Genomic DNA, 19,700 nt, shown 5'->3' with positions numbered 1-19,700 from the left:
CTCTCAGAGGATGGGGGGGGCCTCGCCGGGGCCCACACCGGTTGGGAGTGTTTGGAGGGGTGGAGGACACCGGGCACGGGCCGCCGCGACAGCGCGGTGATGGGCACGGGTCCGCGTCTGCCCGGCACAAATATGGCGGCTCCGCCCGGCGCCCTCAGAGAGGCGGGAGGTGTTGCCCGACACCAAAATGGCGACCGGGGGCTTCAGTGTCGCCTCACTTCCTCTCTGAGCATGCGCGCGGTGGCGGCGCGGCGCCTCTCTGACGTCATCTCACGGCGCCACCGGGGAAGGGGCCGCGTGGAGCATGGAGGAGGAGTGCGGGGCGGCCCCGGCCCCGGCCCGGCGGCCTCGGAAAGCCGCCAAGAAGCGGAAGGAGGCGGCGGCGGCAGCAGCAACAGCGATCCCGCGGGGCAGGCCCAAGTCGGGGCGGGTGTGGAAGGACCCCGGCAAGAAGAGGTGGGCGCGGTGGGGGGGAGTGCAGGCCTCTGAGGGGGGGGGGTCCAGGGTGTGGGGAGGGTGCAGGCCTCGGGGAGGGTGTCCAGGGTGTGTGTGGGGGGCGCTTTGAGGGGGTCTGTGGTGGGGGGGGGTCTGTGGTGGAGGCAGGGCTGTTTAGGGGGCCTTGAGCTCGGGGGGAGGCTCTGCGGGTGCTTGGAGGGGAGAGTCAGGGGGGGCCGGGGCCGTTTTGGGGGTGGGTTGAGCCGGGGGGGCCGTGGGGGTGGTTTGTAGGGGGATTGCGGAGCCGTCCGTAGATTTTAGGGAGGTCCTGGAGGGGGACAGGGCTGCTTTGGGGGGAGTCCTGAGCTGGGAGGAAGGTTTGGAGGGGATGTCGAGGGGCAGAGGCTGCTGTGGGAGGCTCTGAGCTGGGGGAGTTTCACAGAGTTCTGGCCCGAGGGGTTTCTGGAGAGGACCCAGAGCGGGGCAAAGCTGTGTGGGGTTTCTGTGAGCCACGGGGAGCCCAGCTCTGCCTCCTCCGGCTGCCGACACGGCCCGTCTGCCCGCTCAGGTTCTCACACATGATCCAGGACAAGGCCCTTCACACCTCCTGGGCGCGGAAGATGAAGGAGCGGCAGGAGAGGAAGCTCGTCCGGGACCTGGCCCGGCAGCTGCAGGAGGGGAAGCAGAGAGAGCGAGAGGTAACGGGGTGAATTCCCTGGTGTCCTGCCAACTCCAGGCTTGGCTTTGGGCGGCAGATTTCACGCTTGGGCTGGTGTCACTCGTGCTGGTTTGGGTTTAAGCCCGGAGGGAGGGACCTGGAGGGAACGTTTGGGTGCTGTTCCCGCAGGAGAAGAAGCGGCGGCGGGAGGAGAACCTGAAACGGCGTCTGGAGAACGAGCGGAAGGCGGAGATTGTCCAAGTGGTGAGTGGTGGCTCGTGGTTGGGGACACCACCGTGGCCTGGCAGAGCTGGCGGCCTCCAGAAGCCACCACTGAAGCGCTGGGCTCCAGTTTGCTCCAGTTCCTCTTCCTTGGCTCCTCCTTTGAAGGATGCTGTGGGCAGCACTGGGAGGACTGGGGGAATCCAACCAAACCCAGCTGCAGCGGGAGGGCGTCTCCTCTGCTGAGCAGGGTGGGATGCGGGGGGACAGCTTCTCCTCCAAGCTTGAGGAAACCAGGGAGGGCGTCACCCCGGGGTGACAGAGCACGGGAAAGGTGGCATCGACGGGGATCTGAGCACACTGGGCTGTCACAGGGGGAAGCCAGGGGAGAGACCCAGGAGCTCGGGGTGCTGCGCAGCCACGCGGTGGTGGTGAGGATGGGGTCAGTACCTGTCCCCCCCACCCTGACACGAGAGCTGGGACAACTTGGAGATGGTCCCAGGGATATTTTAGGATAAATCTGATGAGGAGCTGGGTGGCTTCATGCACAGACATTGGTCATTGCTGTGTCTGCTGGAGGAAGACGATCCCATCTCGTGGCTCCATGCTGTGGTCTCTGTGCCTAAAAGCCACCCCTTCCCCTTCCCCCCCCCAGATCCGGAACCCACTGAAGCTCAAGCGGGCCAAGAAGAAGCAGCTGCGGCGGGTGGAGAAGCGGGACACGCTGGCCCTGCTCCAGAAAACACCCGTGCGGCACAAAGCAGCCGCGGAGTGAGGCGGGACACGGGGCACCGGGATGCCCAGATGGGGTTTCTGCGGGTCCCGCTCCTCTCCGGGGCTGCTGCCTCGCCTCTGCCGGGGCCCTCGGTGTTGGACAGACAGCAGGACAGAGCTGGGGGGGGTCACACAGCACCGTGACCCGCAGGAACCACCCCCCACCCTGTGATGTCGGGGTGTTGCTGACAGCTGGGGCTGGAAGAACTCCTTCCCCTACCCCAAATCTGCTTTTTCTTTATAAAAATGAAGAGGAACTGACCCAGACTCGCCTCCAACGGCTCGTGGGGGCTGGTGGCTCCAGCTTGGGGCCTTCCATCTGCTGAGGCAGCTCTCCCTTAGCCTGGATCGCAGAGCGCCGCGGCCCCCCACCCCCTGAGACTCCCCTCCCTCAACGAGGGATCTCACCCCCTTGAGAGCGAGCCCTGGAGCCTGTCCCCAAGGGAGGGGGGACACATCTCTGCTGTGGGGACAGGAGGGGGGTGCATGGTGCAGCCCAGCCTCCTGTCACCCTTCTCTGGGGGGCAACTGGGGGGTTGGGGGGGGCTGGGAGGAAGGGATTTGGGGTGGGGAACCCGCAGGGACCACTTCACCTTCCTGCTTGGTTTTCTTGCCCCATAAAGACCCACTTTGTGTGGCTTCAACCTGCTGTGAGCTGGACTGGGGAGGGGGGCTAGGGGCATCGCTGGGTGGGCAACCAGGAGGTTGGGGAGGGGGGGGATAAGCCCTTGAAGTGGGGAGAGCATGGTGGCCCCAGGGGCATCGCTGGGTGGGCAACCAGGAGGCTGGGGAGGGGGGGGATAAGCCCTTGCAGTGGGGAGGGCATGGTGGTCCCAGGGGCTTCACCATGGGGGGTGACAGGCTTGTGGCTCCAGGATGGGCAGTGGCCACAGGGGGAGCTGGCCCTGTGCCCCCCCCGGGGCAGAGTGAAGCACGGGGGTGGGTTCATGGGTGGCTGGGGACATCGGGGGGGGTTCACGGGACCCCAATGGGGTGGCAGAGCACCCCATTGCCCCCACTGGATAGGAACGGGGGGGGTTCCCACCTCAAGGGGGGTTCCCACCCTCGAGAGGTGCCGCAGGCAGGGGGTGAGGGGCCCGGCAGGAGCCACGGGGCACAGCGGGGCCATGGGGTGGCTGCCAGCTCGGCCCGGGTCATGGCACAGGAGGGCTCTGCCCTCGCCGCTCCCCGGGTTAATGATTGCGGAGGCGAGGGCAGAGCCCCGTCTGTCCCACCCCTGCCCTCCCCGCAGCACCAGCCTGCGTCCTGGCTCGGTAAGAGGGGGCTTGGAGCCCGTCCCCGTGGTTTCAGGGCTTGCAGGCACGCAGGGTTTCGGGGGGGGGGGGTTGTTTTCCTGGCGGGGCGTACGTGGGCGAGCTCGGCGTCTCCTCCCAGGGCTGGGTTGGGGCCAGCACCTCGCCGGGCTCCGTGGCTCGTGCCGCGGCCTGCTTGGCCACCCTGCCGCGGCGAGGGGAGCCGGGGTGGGCGTGGGGCTGGGGGGCCCCGAGCCCCTGTCCCCAGCTCGCCCCTGACCCCCTGCCCTGCTCCAGCCCTGGGGTGAGGATGAGGAGGGAGGATGGGGGGTGCTGGGGACACTGGGGGACAGGAGGAAAACGAGGGGGCTGCTGGAGGGGGGTTTGGGGTTGGAGGGTGGGAGGTGACGGGGACAAGGGAAGGAGGGACATCAGTGGGACCAGCTGGGCTGCAAACCCCATGGCGTGGTGGCCACGTCCTGTGGCCCCTCATTAGGATCCCTGGGGACGGTCCCCTGCTGCCACCTCCCTGGGCAGGGTGACCACGGGGGGGACGCCGAGCGGGCTGCTGGGGGGGTGACGCTCCTCTCGGTCCCCAGGTGCGCCATGGTGGAGGTGACAGTGACGCCGCGGTCCTCGCTGGCCGACCGGCCGGTGCGGGTGCAGGTGCGGGGGCTGTCCCCCTCGCAGCTGGTCACCCTGCGGGCATGGCTGACGGACGAGCAGGGCGAGCGCTTCCAGGCTCGGGCCTTCTTCCACGCCGACGGGGCGGGCGAGGTGGACCCCGGGCGCCACGCCGCCGCGGGGGGCAGCTACGCCGGCGTCTGGCCCATGGGGCTCCTCTGGTCCCTGCAGCCCGACACCCTCTTCCGACGGCTGGTCAAGCGGGACGTGGCCGGTAGCCCCTTCCTCGTCCATCTGGAGGTCTTCGATGGCCCCCAGCTCGTCACCGCGCCCCAGGACCGGCCGCTGGCCTCCTGCGAGGCCGAGCGGTGGTACGTGGGGCCCGGCGTGCAGCGGGTGCCCATCCGGGAGGGCAGGGTCCGCGGGGCCCTCTACTTGCCACCCGGTGAGAACCCTGGGCGAGTGGGGTGGCACCGGTGGCTCCTCTCCCCCCACCATGGGTGACGGTCTCTCTGGTTGCCCACAGGACCAGGGCCCTTCCCGGGGGTGATCGACCTGTTTGGGGGTGCTGGTGGCCTCATCGAGTTCCGCGCGGGGCTGCTGGCCAGCAGGGGCTTGGCGGTGCTGGCCCTGGCCTTCTTCGCCTACGACGACCTGCCCCGCACCCTGGCCCAGCTCGACCTGGAGTATTTCGAGGAGGCGGCTGAGCTGCTCCTGCGGCACCCCAAGGTGAGCCCTGCAGCACGGTGGGTGGCCTCTGCGAGCCAGGGGACATCGTGGTGAGCAGGGAGATCCCAGTGAGCAGGAGGTCCTGGTGGCCAGAGATGGCCCAGGGAGAGGGATGTCTTGGTGAGCAGGGACATCCTGGTAAGATGTCCTGGTGACTGGGGACATCTTGGTGAGTAGGGATGTCCCAAAGAGTGGGATGTCCTGGTGATCTGGGGATGTCCTGGCAATTGGGGATGTCCTGGTGACTGGGGATATCCCAGGGAGCATGATGTCCTGGTGACCAAGGATGTCCTGGTGAACAGGGACATCCTGATAAGATCCTGGTGACTGGGGACATCTTGGTGAGTAGGGATGTCCCAGTGAGTGGGATGTCCTGGTGATCTGGGGATGTCCTGGTGACTGGGGACATCTCAGTGAGCACGATGTCCTGGTGACCAAGGATGCCCTGGTGGGTGGGATGTCCTGGTGACCGGGGACATCCTGATAAGCAAGACGTCCTGGTGACCAGAGACATCCCAGTGAGCAGGAGGTCCTGGTGATCTGGGGATGTCCTGACAAGCAGGGATGTCCTGGTGACTGGGGACATCCCAGGGAGCAGAATGTCTTGATGACCAGGGTTGTCCCAGTAAGTGGAATGTCCTGGTGATCTGGGGATGGCCCAGTGAGAGGGATGTCTTGGTGACCTGGGGATGTCCTGACAAGCAGGGATGTCCTGGTGACTGGGGACATCCCAGTGAGCAGGTTGTCCTGGGGACATCCCGGTGACGTCCCAGCGAGCGGTGCTCACCAGCTGGCTCCGTTTCCCCTCCCTGCAGGTGCGAGGCCCCGGCCTGGGTGTCATCGGTGTCTCCAAAGGAGCAGAGGTGGCCCTGGCCATGGCCACCTTCCTCCCGCAGGTGGTGGCCACGGTGTGGATCAACGGCTTGGCCTTCCTCCACGGCAACCCGCTGGTCTACAAGGACCTCCGCATCCCCCCCATCCCCTACTGCACCGAGCGCGTGCTCTTCACGGAGACGGGGGCCTTGGACAACTCGGGGGTCTTCGCCGACCCCCGGGACCCGGCGTACGGCGCCTCGGCCATCCCCACCGAGAAGATCCGGGGGAAGGTCCTCTTCGTGGTGGGGGAGGACGACCGCAGCGTCAACAGCAAGCTCTTCGCCCAGCTGGCCATGGCACGGATGCCACCGGAGAGCTGCCGCCTCCTCTCCTACCCCGGCGCCGGGCACTTGATCGAGCCCCCCGGCTCCCCCCTCTGCAGCATCTCCAGCATCCGCGGCACCCCCAGGCCGGTGCTTTGGGGGGGTACAGCCCAACCCCACGCCAAAGCCCAGGAGCACTCGTGGCAGGAGATCATCCAGTTCTTGGAGCTCCACCTGGGCCCTGCCGCCACCATGAAGCTGTGATGGCTGCAGGGGTGGGGTGGGGTGGGGGGGAAGGGGCTGGGGGGCTCCTTGCCCCGCTCAATAAAGTGTTCCCTGCCTGCCAGCGCTGCCTGCTCCTGCCTGCACTCATGGGGTGGGGGGGACAGCATGCAGGAGGACCCCGATGTGTCCTCCATTCCCCTGGGGATGGTGAGAAGGACAGCAGCTCCCACAAGGCAGGAGGGTTTGAATCCCCCCCTAAAAAACACCAAGGCTGGGCTGGAGGGTGGCAAAGGGGCATCGGGGCACGTCCACGTGCTGGGTCAAGGTGCAGGAGCCGGCGGTGACCGTCACACCAGCAAGGCGGGGGGGGGACAGGAGTGTGGGGGTGACCCAGTTTGGTCTGTAATAAAGATAAGACCCAGAAGGGAAACTTCTGGATGAGTATTCTGGGGTTTGGGCCCCCGTGGCACAGATTGGGGGGACACCATGACCACCCTTGCAGCACCCAGCCCACCAGGCATGAGCGTGGGGTGCTGGGGAGCACCCCAGAGGAGAGGACAGTGACGGCTGGGCCGAGGGGGTGGCCTGGGGACCCCGTGCCATGCCCAGGGCAGCAGTTGGTTTGCAGGGACAACCTTGTTTCTGTGACCAGCCTTGGGTCCTCCTCAGTCACCCTGGCATGGCCACAGGAGGTGACGGCAGGGCCGAGGGCAGCGAGGTCGCTGGTGGCAAGGGAGCGAGGAGCCCTGGGCACAGCTCCTGCCCTCGCCACGGGGCAGGAGGCACCGTCCTGGCACGGCCCTGCCGGTCATCTGACCCCCCCCCGCTGGGTATAAATCCCCCTCGAGTGCCAACCCACAGCTCCAGCTCTGCCACCACCGCCATGGGATGGAGCTTCTCCTTCCTCCTCCTCCTCCTCCTCCTGTCCCCGGGGCCGGGAGCCCCCTTCTCTCTCCTGCGGTACCGCTACGACTGCGGGGACTACGGCATGCAGCTGCTGGCCTACCCCACCCGCGGGCGCACCGTCCGCTTCAGCGTCGTCGGTGAGTGGGGGGCAAGTGGGGTGGGAGCCCCCACCCACCCCCCCAGCTCCCCTTGGGGTGGCGTGTGAGGGATTCCCTTGGGTCACCCCAAAATCCGAGTGTCTCGGGGTGCTTGGGATGAACCCAAGGGGTTGAATGAGGTGGTGGTGGGGATGGGGGGGGTCTGTGCTACTGCCACACCTGGTTGTGCCACCTCGCCCCCCCGGTGTCCCCACAGATGAGTTTGGCACCCGCTTCGACGTGGCCAACTGCTCCATCTGCCTCCACTGGCTCAACGCTGGTGCTGACGGTGCCATCATCTTCTCCTCCGGCTACGAGGGCTGCCACGTCCTGGTGAAGGTCAGGGTCCCATCCCACCACCCCGCCCCGATGCCCACGGGCTGGGGGGTGACCGTCCCTCCCGCCCCACCGCAGGAGGACCGCTACGTCCTGCGGGTGCAGCTGGAGGAGATGCTGCTCAGCGGGGTCCTGGCCGCCTCCTATGAAGTCAACATGACCTGCCCGCAGCTGGGGGGCTACGAGACCCTCACGGATGGCAACACCCACGCCAAGGACCAGGCCAGCCAGGGCAACAGCATCCACCACACCCAGGCTGATGTCCTTGTCCCCCTGTCCCAGCCTGGCCTCCTACACCACGTGTCCCAGTCTGCCCTCACCCACCCGGGACCCCAAGCCCACTCGGAGCAGGTTCACACCGTGGCTCGGACCCAGCCGGTCCTGGTGCACCCAGGGCTCCAGCCCCAGCCTGGCATGGGTCACCCTGTCACCCAACTCCAGCAGGGTTTAATACGCCCTGGTAGGCAGCCCCAAAACCACCCTGGGCTGGTGCATCTTGGAGCTCAAACCCAACCAGGTCTTCGCCCAGGGCTTGTGCCCCAAAACCACCCTGGAGCTCAAACCCAACCAGGACTTCTTCACCAGGGGGTTCAGCCCCAAAACCACCCTGGGCTGGTGCATCCTGGAGCTCAAACCCAACCAGGTCTTCGCCCAGGGCTCCAGCCCCAAAACCACCCTGGACTGGTGCATCCTGGAGCTCAAACCCAACCAGGTCTTCGCCCAGGGCTTCAGACCCAAAACCACCCTGGGCTGGTGCATCCTGGAGCTCAAACCCAACCGGGACTTCGCCCAGGGCTTCAGCCCCAAAACCACCCTGGGCTGGTGCATCCTGGAGCTCAAACCCAACCAGGTCTTCGCCCAGGGCTTCAGACCCAAAACCACCCTGGGCTGGTGCACCCTGGAGCTCAAACCCAACCAGGTCTTCGCCCAGGGCTTCAGACCCAAAACCACCCTGGGCTGGTGCATCCTGGAGCTCAAACCCAACCAGGTCTTCGCCCAGGGCTTGTGCCCCAAAACCAGCCTGGGCTGCCACTCCGGGGAACTCAGCCCCAACCAGGTCTTCTTCGCCCAGGGCTTGTGCCCCAAAACCACCCCGGTGTCCAGTCTGGCTTAACGCACGCCAGTGCTCAGACTCAAGCTGGCTTTGTACGCCCGGCAGCTCAGCCCCAAAGCCAGCCGGGCTTATCTCGTCCCAGCCTTCAGACCCAGTCCCAAACTGGTCTCCGCCCAGTTCTCCAGAGCCAAGCTGGGCTGGTACCTCCTGGCCATCCCCGACCCGCTCTAGCGCACCCGGGACTCCAGTCCCGGCCCGGTTTGGTACGTCCTGGACTTCAGGCTCAGCTCCAGCCGGGGCTGGTGCACCCAGGACTGCAACCTCAAGCCCAGCCTGGCTTGTTACGTCCCGGGCTTCAATCCCAGCCCAGTCTGCTGCAATCCACGGCGCTCTTCTACCCCTCGGCAGGGGCAGGTAACCAAGGTGGTGGGATGGAGTGGGGCAGCTGGGCTGGGTCCTCCTTGTCCCTGGAGCAGCAGGTCACAGCTGGGGGGGGATGCTTGGGGGGATGCTCGGGGGGATGCTTGGGGGGATGCTGGGGGGGATGCTGGGGGGGATGTTTGGGGGGATGCTGGGGGGATCCTGGGGGGATGCTGGGGGGAGATGCTGGGGGGGATGCTCAGGGGGATGCTGGGGGGATGCTGGGGGGATGCTTGGGGAGATGCTGGGGGGATGCTGGGGGGGATCCTGGGGGGGATGCTCGGGGGGATGCTGGGGGGATGTTGGGGGGGATGTTGGGGGGGATGCTCAGGGGGAGGCTGGGGGGGATGCTCGGGGGGATACAGAGCAGCAGGTCACAGCTTGGGGGGATGCTCGGGGGGATGCTCAGGGCAGCGTCCCCTCTCTGCCCCCCCCAGGCACCCCGCTGACGCGGGAGCAGTGCCAGGTGGCGGTGGGCAGGATGCCCTGCGTGGCCCCGCAGGGCCGGGAGCCGTGCCTGCAGGCGGGCTGCTGCTACGACGACATGGACCGCATCGCGCCCTGCTATTACGGCAACACGGGTAGGACGCTCGGCGGGTCCCCAGGATGTCCCCATCATCACCCACCACCTTGGCCAGGACCTGGCGGGGTGGAGAAGGGGCAGGAGGCTGATGGAGCCGCTCCCCGGTGCCGCAGCCACCGTGCAGTGCCTGCTGGACGGGCACTTCGTCCTGGTGGTGCCGCGGGGCCTGGCCACCCAACCCTACAACCTGGACAGCGTGCGCCTGGCCAGCAGCCAGCCGGGCTGCGAGCCCCTCCACGTGACCGAGACCTTCGTCATGTTCCGCTTCCCGGTGACGCAGTGTGGCACCACCGTCCAGGTGGGGATGTGACACCCCCCCTGGTCCCCCCCCAGCCACCCAGAGCCCGGGTGGGCACCCTGACCCTGCGTGCCCGTCCCCAGGTGATCGAGGACCGGCTGATCTATGAGAACCAGCTCATCTCCACCATCGATGTCCAGGGGTCCCCTCGTGGCTCCATCACACGGGACAGCATCTACATGTAAGGGGAGGGGGGGGCTAAAGTGGGACCCCCCCCTCAGCAAAGCCCCTCCTGCTCCCCCTCTGCCTGCAGCACCCTCCAGCCCATCTCCTCCCCTCCTTGCTCCTGCCACTGCTTGGTGCCAGGACCGGGGACCCCCATGGCAGACGCCCCCTCGCTCTCCTTGGCCTGGGGGGGCTGATGCCACAGGGGGGCCACCCTGGCTCACCCCCCTCTGCTCCCTCCAGCCTCCAAGCTCGCTGCATCTACAACGCCAGCGACCTCCTGCCGCTGCGCATGGAGGTGGCCGTGCCCCCCACCACCTCCCCCCTGGCCGTGATGGGGCCGCTGGGGCTCCAGCTGCGCATCGCCACCGGTGAGCATCTACTGGGTGTCCCCCCCCTCTCTGCCCACCCCCCCACCCGCTCACCCTCTCCCCCTTCCCGCAGATGAAAGCTACAGCTCCTACCACCCCGACGGCGACCACCCCCTGGTGAGGGTCCTGCGGGACCCCATCTACGTGGAGGTTCGCCTCCTGCAGAAGACGGACCCCAACCTGGTGCTGGTCCTGCACCACTGCTGGGCCTCCCCCAGCACCGACGCCACGGCCGAGCCCCAGTGGCCCATCCTGGTGGACGGGTGAGCTGTGGGGGGGACACAGATGGAGGTGGGGGGCTCACCTGCACCAACCCAGGGTCCCTCTCGCCCACCCAGGTGCCCCTTCGCAGGGGACAACTACAGGACCCAGCTGGTGCCCGTGGGCCCGGCCTCGCCGCAGCTGCCCTTCCCCAGCCACTACCAGCGCTTCGTCATCTCCACCTTCACCTTCGTGGAGCCCCCCACCATGGCCGTGCTGGAGGGAGAGGTGAGGAGGGGGCTTGGCCATGAACTTCAGAGGTCCCTGGTGGTCCCCAAGCAGCGATCCCCCATCCCAAACCCCCCCATGTGCCCATGGCACGCAGGGTGCTGGCACAGCGTCCCTGCTCTGCTCCCCACGGGCAGTGGGGGAGGAGGGGGGGTTCCTTGGGGGTCAGAGCACCTTCTCCATGGGGCTTCGCTGACCCTGGCCCACCCGTGGCTTCCAGGTGTACATCTCCTGCAGCGCCTCGGTGTGCCACCTCGCCCAGCCCGAGCCCTGCCGCCCCTCCTGCCAGCTGGGAGTGCCCGCCCGTAAGTCGGGGTGCTGCCTGCTCCCCTCAGCAGGGTGGGGGGACACACACACCTCTGCCTGCCCCCGCTTTCCACGCCAACCCCCTGCCCCTCCCCAGGAGCACGTCGGTCTCTGGGGGACAAGGGGACAGCGGATGCCGTGGGCACCGTCACCTCCCAGGGACGCATCGTCTTCCCGAAGGTCCCCAAGGTGGGGAGAAGCTGAGCCCGAAGGCGCTGGGTGAGCGTCCCTCCGCTCCCTCCCTGCCCCTTCATCCCCACGCTGACTAACCCTTCTCCTCTTCCTCCCACGCAGCTCCTGCCTCCACCTGGACGCTGCCCAACAGCTCTGGGCAAGCTGGGAAAATAAACCAGTGCACAGGATGGCTCGTGCGGTGGTGGTTTGTCCCTGGGGGGACGGGAAGAAAGAGGGTCCCCTGTCCCCCTCCCAGAGCTGGCACCACCCACCCGTCGTCCCTGCTCCCCCTCGGAGGGGCTCTGATGTCCCCTGTCCCACCCTGAGCTCCCCAGCACAGCAGCCTGGCACACACCACCACGGTGAATCCTTTATTTCCATAACGAAACCAGCTAATTGCTTACAAAACCTGCACAGCCCTCCCCTCCCTCCCTCCCTCTACCCATCCCCGCGTGCTCCCGGCCACAAACACCCCCCCAGCGCCGAGCTCGGAGCCTTTTGTCACACATTACAACCACAGAACAGAATCTAAAGGCAGAAAATACACACAAGAAAGTGGGAGAAGAAGAAAACTAAAACAACAAATCACAGGGAAGGCGACACCACCACTCACCTCCCTCCCACCCACCCCAAACCCCCCCAGCACGGCAGCAAGACCCCCCCCCAGCCTCACGTCCGCAGCTACAGGCTGTAGAACTTCAGGCTCCGGTCCATGCCCGTCGAGGCAATGAACTTGGCGTGGTGGCCAAAAGCCACTCCTGTGGTGAGGCCGCTGTGCTCTGGGGGGGGGGAAGACAGCCCGTGGTGAGGGGCACCGGGCAGAGCCACCTCCATGCCCGCTGAGAGCTGGGCAGCCACAGGGTCTCGCAGCAGGCAGAGGTGGCAATAGGGTGGGCAGTACTTTGCACCCCCCAGCTCGCTCCATGGCCATGGCAGAGGGGTCCTACACACCTCCCCACCCCACTGCAGCCCCCCCCAGCCCCAGCCCCTCACCTGTGAAGTGGAGGATCTCCGTCCACTGCTTGCAGATGTAGATCTGGACGTCCGTCCCACCCAGGGCCAGGTAGGTACCGCTTTGATCGAAGATGAGAGACTTGACCTGAGGAGGAGAAGGGGAACAAAGCTTCAAACCAGGTCTAGGAAGCTCCAAACGGCTTCTTGGGGTGCTGGGGGGGGGCAGCACCTCCCCATCAGGCTCCCCCAAAGCACAAGAGCGCAGCTGGGATGGTGGTCACCAGCTGAGGAGCCATCGAGGGGCAAAGGGGACGGTGACACACCTCGAAGTTGTTGTCCAGCTGCAACGTCTTGAAGTTCTTGAGCTTACGCAAGTCCCAGAGCTTGACGGAGGAGTCGTCGGCCGCCGTGGCCAGGTAGTAGCCGTTCTCGGAGAAGGCGATGCTGGTGATGGGCCCCGAGTGCCCCGGGAAGTTGGCCACGTTGGTGCGTTCCTGGGGACAAGGTGGTTGGAGACAGGCTGGGAACGGGCAGGAGGCTCTTGGGGACGCAGCAAACACCTTCTTCTCACAAAACAACCCCCCAAGACCAGCTACGGCCGCTCTTGAGCTGAAGCTTTTGTATTTTGGGGAGAAAACCTCCAGAGATCCCCCAAAGCCCCGCTCCAGCGCCCACAGAGTGGGACTGAACGCTCTGCTGGGCACCAAACCGAGCCCCCCACCCTCACCACGCTGCCTCCCCTTTCCCCCAGCACCTCCCCACACTCAGGCCCAGCCCCTACCTTCAGATCCCAGATCTTGATCTGAGAATCCATCGTCCCTGTTCCAAAAATGAGCCCGTCCGGGTGGAACTGGGCGCAGGTGAGAGCTGTGGAGGCACAGGGGGGGAGATTTCAGAAGGTTGGGGGGACTCACTTTGTTAGCAGGGTCCCCCCCAAAGTTCTTCTGAGCTCCAAGAGCTCAGGGGTAGCAAAATCCCTTCTCCATCAGCTTGCCACAAGCCCCCCAGCGTGGGGACACTCAGCCTTACCGCAGCCAGAGCTCTCATCTGTCACCTTGGTGAGGACACGGCCTGTCTGGATATCCGAGAAAGCCCAGTACTGGAGGGGAGAGGAAGAGTGTGGAGCCCAGAGAGCTGAGGAGCAGCTGGGGGGGTGTCTGTGGCACGGGGAGGGGTCTCACCTGGTCATCAGAAGAGCTGAGGAGGTAGTCGCCCGTGGCGTGGAGGCTGAGCCCCGTCACGGAGCCCTCGTGGGCACGGACCACCTGCACGCACGAGGCGTTGGGCACGGACCAGATGCGGATGGTCGCATCGGGAGAAGCCGAGAAGACCAAATCCTAGAGAGGGGCGAGGTGAACGTCAAAAAACCTTCACTTCTTCATCAGAGAGAGCTCCTGATGGGCAATGCCCCATCACCAGGCTGCACGAGGCAGAGACCCCAGCAGAAGAGAGGGAAGAGGCCAAAAGTGGGCACCTGAGAGGGGTGGAAGACGACGCTGGTGACCTTCTTGGAGTGGCCCTTGAGCGTGGCCAGGATCTGCTCCGAGCTCTTGTCGAAGACGATGACGTTTTTATCAGCCCCACCTGGAAAACAGAAGCACAGAATCAATGAGGTTGGAAGAGCCCTCTGGGCTCATCGAGTCCAACCGTTGCCCTGACACCACCATGGCAACTAGACCAGGGCACTAAGTGCCATGGCCAGGCTTTTCTTAAACCCCTCCAGAGATGGGGACTCCACCACCTCCCTGGGCAGCCCCTTCCAATGGCTAATGACCCTTGCTGAGAAGAAATGCTTCCTAATGTCCAACCTGACCCTCCCCTGGCCAAGCTTGAGGCTGTGTCCTCTTGTACTACCACTGGTTGCCTGGGAGAAGAGGCCGACTCCCACTTCACAAAACGAAGTGGGGAGCAGTAAGATGATGGGAGTCTGTGGCCAACCAAGTCCAAGTCCACCCACCTTTCCTGAGGACCACAGTTCTGAGCAGCTTTGCCATGAGATGAGAGAACCCCTCGTGCCCCCTCTATCCCCAAAAGCAAAGAGAAAGGGACCCGCTCCCAGCAAGCGGAGGAGGTTCCCTTACCGGTGAGGATCTTGTTGGTGTCGGAAGGACAGAGGTCCAAGGCGAGGATCCCTGGGATGCTGGCGCTGTGCAGCCCCTGCACGAGGTAGGAGGACGCCAGATTAATGCCACAAGCAAGAAAACTCCCCCCAAAGGGAACCGAGGGGCCCTCGAGGGAGCTCAGGGTGTTTCATTCTGACAGTGGGAGCCTGTGCCATGTCTGATCCATCACAGGTCCCTGCCAGCTGTGACACAGGGTGTCACAACCCCCTCCTTGCTCCGCTCAGCAGCAGATCTGGTGTTTATTGACGATGCAAAGCAGCACAGGAGAGACCCAGACACTCATCACAGCACTTACCACATGTGAGGCAACCTGCCGGTACTTGCTCAGCTCCTCGGGCTTCACCAGCTCCTCCGGGACAGTCTTGCCTCTCTGCAAGTGGAAAAGGGTGCGGAGATAAACGTGGGCCTCTCCCAGGGCACGGCCTGGCTGCTGGGGCATCTCGGGGGTGAAACGGGGCCGTTTACCTTCTTACGCTCCGTGGTGAGCACCGTGGCCTTGTCTTGAAGCTGTGGGACAAGGGAAAGGTGGTCACAGGCTGAGCAGGGGCTGGAGGACAGATATCACTGAGGGCTGCAGCAGCGCAAGGAGAACACCCCTTACCTTCTGGATGATCTCGGGGGTCATGCCTGCGAGCTCTCCCAGATCCATGGACTCCCCAGCTCCCTGGGGAGAGAGAAGGGCGCTGGTGACACCCAGAAGGGGAACACAGGGGCAGGGAGAGGAGATTGGCAACGGGGGAGCAAGGGGAAAGGGGCTGAGACAGGCAGCGGGGACTCACCGCCACGTTGGGCTGGGAGGATGGCACCGTCTGGGGCACGATGAGGCCGGCCTGGGGCTTCAGGGTCGCCAAAGCTGCGGAGGGCAGAGGAAGGCCGCGAGTTCAACACGCGCTCCGAGGGGAAAGGAGACAGCCACCACTACCTGCTGATGGCTCCTCCCCAAGCCCCCACCCCCCGTGTCACCCCCCGTCACCTTCTCTGGCAGCGGTGACCTCCTTGGTGAGGCGGGCGATGACGCGGCAGGCGGCGTCATGCTGGTAGAGCGCGTGGGACAGCTCCTGGCGCGTCGTCTGCAGCTGCTGGCGCAGGGTGAAGCTGTGCAGCATGACGGCGTCCTAACGGGAGGAGGCAGGGCGAGGCGTCAGGCCGCCCAGCGCGGGCACCCGCCGGGTGCTCAGCACCCTTCCCAGCCCCGGCCCGGCGCTTACCCACTCATCCTGGAGAGCTTTGAGGATGGCCGGGATGCTCGTGGCAGAGGGAGGCTTGGGCCGGATCGGGTGGGCGACTGGCAAGGAGACGGCGTCAACATGGCAACCACGTCCTCGGTGTGCCCACCAACCCCTCTGGGCACCCCCCACAGCCCAGTCCCCCCAGCTGGGCTTTCCCACCGCGGCAGGCCGGCGGTTTGCCCTCCCCCTCGCCCACCAACCCCTCGAGGAACCCTTTCTCGGGGTGCCAGCACCCCCACGGGGACTCACGGCTCCCCCCAGGCCGGACACAGCGGCCACTTTGTTCCCCCACCTCTGGGACCCCCCCACCCCTCAGGGTACCCCCAGTCCCCCCGAGACCCCCTCACCCATCAGGGTACCCCCACCCCCGGGTCCCCCCTACCCTTCAGGGTACCCTAATCCCCCTGGGACCCCCCCACCCTTCAGGGTACCCCCAATCCCCCTGGGACCCCCCCCCCCGGGTCCCCCCACCCTTCAGGGTACCCCCAATCCCCCCGAGATCCCCCCACCCTTCAGGGTACCCCCAATCCTCCTGGGACCCCCCCCACCCCCGGGTCCCCCCACCCTTCAGGGCACCCCAATCCCCCCGGGACCCCCCCACCCCCGGGTCCCCGTCCCCCCCACCCCCGGGTCCCCGTCCCCCCCACCTCTCCCCCCGGGTCCCCCACCCTTGGGTCCCCCCACCCCCTCTCTCCCCCCGGGTCGTCCCCCCCCGTTGCCCACCCCCGGTGCTCACGCCGGGGAGAACCGGCACAATCCCCCCCCCCCCCTCTTCCCGCTACCTTTGATGTCGATGAGCTGCTCCTCGGAGAGCGGCTGGTTGTTAACGGGGTCGGTGCCGTTCTCCGCGATGTACTTCTCGATCAGCCGCCGCTCGTAGACGTGGTTGGAAACCGGGGAGACGCAGGGGTGCTCGGGGACCTCGTTGGAAACTGCGGCGGGGAGGGAAGGAGGGGTTACAGTACCGCCAAGGGACCCCGCAGCCCGGTAATCCCTGCCCGGTAACACCCGGGCCCGGTAAACCCCTGCCCGGTAACCCCCCAGCTCGGTAAAGCCCCGTCCGGTAACCCCCTGCTCGGTAACACCTTGGCCGGTAATCCCTACTCAGTAAAACCCTGTCCGGTAACCCCCCGCCTGGTAACACCCTGGCCCGGTAACCCCTACCCCGTCCGGTAACCCCCCACCCGGTAACACCCCCCCCCGCCGCGGGGCCTGCTCCGCGGCCTCCGCACTCACTGGAGCAGATGAGGGCCATGGCGGAGGCCGGGCGGCCGCGGAGCTCTGACTAACGGCCCCGCGCTCCGGTTACCGGTAGCGCCTTCGCTTCTGGTTCCGGTTCCGGTCCGGCGCGCGCGGCCGCCGCGACGTTCCCAACAGCTCACGCGGGCGCCGCCGACCGGAAACGGAAACGCTCCCGGCGTGCACCGCGCGGGGGGGAGGCGGGGCGGGGCGGACCGGCGCTTCCCGGCATGCCCCGCGCGCCTCACCGGAGCCACGCCCCCCGTGGAGGCGGGCGGGCGTGCCATAGCGACCGCGTCCCGGCATGCCACGGGACGGGGGGGGGTCCCGGACTACAGCTCCCGTCGTGCCCCGCGGCGGCCGGTCGCTGTGTCCGCGCGCTGCGGCCCGCCCGGCTCCGCAGCGCCCCCGCGCGGCGGCGGTGAGCGCTGCCCCGCCGACGGTGGGGGTGGGTGAGGGAGGGGGGGGGGAGATGGAGTGGGGGGCACCGGGGGGGGACAACGAGGCGGGGGGGGAACCGGGGGGAGAGACGGGGGGGACACGGGGGTGGGGGAAACCGGGAGTGGGGGGATCCCGGGGGAGAGACGGGGTGGGGGACACGGGGGTGGGGGGGTCCCGGGGGATTGGGGGGTCCCGGGGGGTGGGGGGTCCCGAGGGGATTGGGGGGGTCCGGGGGTGGGGGACACGGGGGTGGGGGGGGTCCCGGGGGTGGGGACACGGGGGGGGGGTCCCGGGGGGATTGGGGGGGTCCCGGGTGGGGGACACGGGGGTGGGGGGGTCCCGGGGGATTGGGCGTACCCTGAAGGGTGGGGGGTCCCGGGGGGGCCTGGAGGGTCCTGGGGGTGGTTCATCGCGGGGGGGGTGGGAAGGGGTGCCCCCCCGCCCCCCGGGGGTCTGAGGAGGGTGGGGGTCCCCAGCGGGGGGTGCCTGGGGAGGGTGGGGGGGCACCCAGGGATCGGAGGGGGACAGGGGTGACGTGGGAGGGGGGTGGGATGGGGCAGGGAGGAGGGGGGTGCTACGGGGGGGTGCGGGGCCTCCTGGGGGGGGACAGCGGTGGCTGCGCCCCGTCCTGGAGCACCCCGGGGCACGGGGGGCCCGGAAGCCCCCCCGTCGTCCCCCCCCCCGAGGGGGCCCGTGCCCTGGCCATGGCGGGCGCCCCGGGCCGCTGACGCCCGTCCTAAAGATAGCCGGGGCGGGCGGGCAGCGTGGGGCCCACCCGGGGGGGGGACACAGGGGGCTGGCCCCCCTCGGGGGACCCCAAAAGCCAGCGGGGGGGTCCCCCTGCGTGTCCCTCCCCCAGAGCTGCTCTGGGACGGTGCCAGTGGTGGCAGCGGTGGCCCTGGCACGGAGCGGGGACGGTGGCAGCTGCTCGGGGCAGGGGGGGGGGGGCAGTGGGGTCCCAGCCCGCTCTCCTGCCCCCCACAGAGCCCCCGGGGTGGAGGCAGGACCCCAAATGGGGGGTGACAGGGCGCTGCTGGCCCTGCTGCTGTGGGTCCCCTTCCGGGGCTGGCGGCGGGGGACAGCCAGGACGGCTTCGGGGACCGCGTGCCACCGCCGCCACCGCCGACGACCCGCTGTCCGCGGCTGGGCCGAGCCGCCTGGGAGGCCCTGGAGAACCGGCTGGGCCCCAGCCCCTGCGGCTGGTGGCCGAGGTGAGGTCCTAGCCCTGGCGTCCCCTCCTGCCCCATAAGCGTGGGGACTTTGGGGGCTGCGTGCCACCCACCCCCTGGTTATCCCCGGTGCCACGTGTCCCCGCAGAGCCTCGCCGCCACCCCTCTGGGTCGTGTCCTCGGGGATCTCGGTGGCACTGGCCCGCTCTGCGGGATCCTGGGGGACCTCCTGGCTGCCTCGGGCGTCACCGGTGAGTTGGGGGGGGTGGGGGGGGGAACAGCCCCCCCCGGGGTTTGTCACCCAGCCGTGACCGTGCCGCCGGTGACACCCTCCTCCCTTCCCAGGGGACGGGTCGGTGCGCGCGGCGGCGCTGGGCCCCGGCGAGGTGCAGCGGGTGCTGCTGTGGGCTCTGGCCGCCCTGGCGGGTTCCTGGGTGCTGGGGCGGCTGCGGGGGCTGCTGGCGCCCCGCCCTGCGCTGGGTGAAGCTCTGCTGCTTCCGGGCGCCTTCCTCCACGTCGCCGCCTCCCGCGAGAGCCCCACGGCGCAGGCGGGGATGCTGCTGGGGCTCTGGGTGCTCTACGGCCTCCTGGGGTGCCTGGGGGGGGGGTCCCCAGCTCCCAGCGCCCACCTGGACGCCGCCGTGCGCAGCCTGGAGTGGAAGGTGGAAGAGCTGAGGCGGCGGCAGAAGTGGGGGGGGCCCCGCAACCGGGACGAGTGAGACCCCCCCCGGCCACCCCGCTGCACCCCAAAGGTTGGCTCCGTGTCCCCAAGCGTGTCCCCTCCCTGCTGACCCCCCCCAAAGCTCCCCACACACACGTGCCTTCACACCACCCAACAGTGCCTTGGGGTTGGGGTCCTCCCATGGCCCCCGCACCCCCCTGTACCCCCACCCACCCAAATCCCAGCCCCCCGCGGAGCACCCTAAGCCCCCCCTGTCACCCACCAGCTCCGCCAGCAGCTTGGTGGGCAGAGGGCACCCCGCTCCCCACCCGGGGCATGTCCCCAGCCCCAAATGGGGGGTGTGCTCGTGCAGGGGGGGGTCGCAGCCCCCCCCCCCGGGCCCCACAGTGTGGGTCCGTGGGGTTGAAGCTGCTTTTTAAACTGTTTTGATATGTGGGGCTGAATAAATTCGGTTTCACCCCGGCCTGGCTCGGTGCTCTGCCCATGGGGACGCCCCACTGGGGGGGGCGCAGGCGTGGCGGGGGGGGCACCCATGGGTGCTTTGTTTCTGGGGTGCGGGGTGGGT

The 19,700-nt window shown here is 67.6% G+C and overlaps 5 protein-coding genes across 5 annotated transcripts; 4 read left to right on the top strand and 1 right to left on the bottom strand.

The window, feature by feature from the left end:
* The first annotated feature begins 274 nt into the window (after window positions 1–274).
* On the top strand, window positions 275–2,350 carry CCDC86 (coiled-coil domain containing 86). The gene is made up of 4 exons (XM_068399545.1): window positions 275–456; window positions 1,004–1,133; window positions 1,283–1,357; window positions 1,971–2,350. The coding sequence occupies exons 1-4, from the start codon at window positions 305–307 to the stop codon at window positions 2,088–2,090; spliced, it is 477 nt and encodes a 158-aa protein (XP_068255646.1). The 5' UTR covers window positions 275–304; the 3' UTR covers window positions 2,091–2,350.
* A 1,598-nt stretch (window positions 2,351–3,948) lies between these two features.
* Window positions 3,949–6,098, top strand: LOC137662782 (acyl-coenzyme A amino acid N-acyltransferase 2-like). Its single transcript, XM_068399471.1, has 3 exons — window positions 3,949–4,411; window positions 4,493–4,695; window positions 5,511–6,098. The coding sequence occupies exons 1-3, from the start codon at window positions 3,949–3,951 to the stop codon at window positions 6,096–6,098; spliced, it is 1,254 nt and encodes a 417-aa protein (XP_068255572.1).
* Window positions 6,099–6,942: 844 nt separating this feature from the next.
* ZP1 (zona pellucida glycoprotein 1) lies at window positions 6,943–11,328 on the top strand. The gene is made up of 12 exons (XM_068399572.1): window positions 6,943–7,102; window positions 7,320–7,441; window positions 7,517–7,864; window positions 8,024–8,906; window positions 9,350–9,493; window positions 9,609–9,793; window positions 9,877–9,974; window positions 10,202–10,329; window positions 10,403–10,592; window positions 10,668–10,818; window positions 11,039–11,123; window positions 11,222–11,328. Exons 1-12 carry the CDS (start codon window positions 6,943–6,945, stop codon window positions 11,326–11,328), a joined length of 2,601 nt encoding a protein of 866 aa, XP_068255673.1.
* Window positions 11,329–11,942: 614 nt separating this feature from the next.
* Window positions 11,943–17,092, bottom strand: PRPF19 (pre-mRNA processing factor 19). The gene is made up of 16 exons (XM_068397850.1): window positions 16,841–17,092; window positions 16,387–16,536; window positions 15,584–15,660; window positions 15,349–15,490; window positions 15,155–15,228; window positions 14,977–15,039; window positions 14,841–14,882; window positions 14,671–14,745; window positions 14,334–14,409; window positions 13,727–13,836; window positions 13,434–13,589; window positions 13,282–13,351; window positions 13,034–13,119; window positions 12,576–12,746; window positions 12,292–12,397; window positions 11,943–12,077 (listed from the first exon to the last, which is right to left on the bottom strand). The coding sequence occupies exons 1-16, from the start codon at window positions 16,857–16,859 to the stop codon at window positions 11,980–11,982; spliced, it is 1,515 nt and encodes a 504-aa protein (XP_068253951.1). The 5' UTR covers window positions 16,860–17,092; the 3' UTR covers window positions 11,943–11,979.
* TMEM109 (transmembrane protein 109) lies at window positions 16,858–19,597 on the top strand. Its single transcript, XM_068399569.1, is given in 12 exon segments — window positions 16,858–16,866; window positions 17,133–17,264; window positions 18,269–18,291; window positions 18,293–18,342; window positions 18,345–18,458; window positions 18,461–18,495; window positions 18,602–18,616; window positions 18,618–18,654; window positions 18,657–18,704; window positions 18,799–18,917; window positions 18,919–18,949; window positions 18,952–19,597. Coding segments are annotated over 12 exon segments (834 nt in total). The 3' UTR covers window positions 19,173–19,597.
* The last annotated feature ends 103 nt before the right edge of the window (window positions 19,598–19,700 follow it).

This window comes from Nyctibius grandis, chromosome 4 (assembly GCF_013368605.1).
Source record: "Nyctibius grandis isolate bNycGra1 chromosome 4, bNycGra1.pri, whole genome shotgun sequence".
NCBI classification, from domain to species: Eukaryota; Metazoa; Chordata; class Aves; order Nyctibiiformes; family Nyctibiidae; genus Nyctibius; species Nyctibius grandis.
Note: the sequence above shows the minus strand (reverse complement) of the source record. Positions and strands in the feature narration are given on the sequence as shown.

Coding starts and splice junctions, on each gene's coding strand:
- LOC137662782 (XM_068399471.1), top strand. CDS start 3,949: ATGGTGGAGGTGACAGTGACGCCGCGGTCCTCGCTGGCCGACCGGCCG. Junction 4,412..4,492: donor GGCCCTCTACTTGCCACCCG/GTGAGAACCCTG, acceptor GGTTGCCCACAG/GACCAGGGCCCTTCCCGGGG. Junction 4,696..5,510: donor TGCTCCTGCGGCACCCCAAG/GTGAGCCCTGCA, acceptor CCCTCCCTGCAG/GTGCGAGGCCCCGGCCTGGG.
- CCDC86 (XM_068399545.1), top strand. CDS start 305: ATGGAGGAGGAGTGCGGGGCGGCCCCGGCCCCGGCCCGGCGGCCTCGG. Junction 1,134..1,282: donor GGAAGCAGAGAGAGCGAGAG/GTAACGGGGTGA, acceptor CTGTTCCCGCAG/GAGAAGAAGCGGCGGCGGGA. Junction 1,358..1,970: donor AGGCGGAGATTGTCCAAGTG/GTGAGTGGTGGC, acceptor TCCCCCCCCCAG/ATCCGGAACCCACTGAAGCT.
- PRPF19 (XM_068397850.1), bottom strand. Junction 15,661..16,386: donor GCAGCTCATCGACATCAAAG/GTAGCGGGAAGA, acceptor TCTCCTTGCCAG/TCGCCCACCCGATCCGGCCC. Junction 14,883..14,976: donor CCCCCGAGATCATCCAGAAG/GTAAGGGGTGTT, acceptor CTTGTCCCACAG/CTTCAAGACAAGGCCACGGT.
- ZP1 (XM_068399572.1), top strand. CDS start 6,943: ATGGGATGGAGCTTCTCCTTCCTCCTCCTCCTCCTCCTCCTGTCCCCG. Junction 7,442..7,516: donor GCTGCCACGTCCTGGTGAAG/GTCAGGGTCCCA, acceptor GCCCCACCGCAG/GAGGACCGCTACGTCCTGCG. Junction 10,593..10,667: donor TGGCCCATCCTGGTGGACGG/GTGAGCTGTGGG, acceptor TCGCCCACCCAG/GTGCCCCTTCGCAGGGGACA.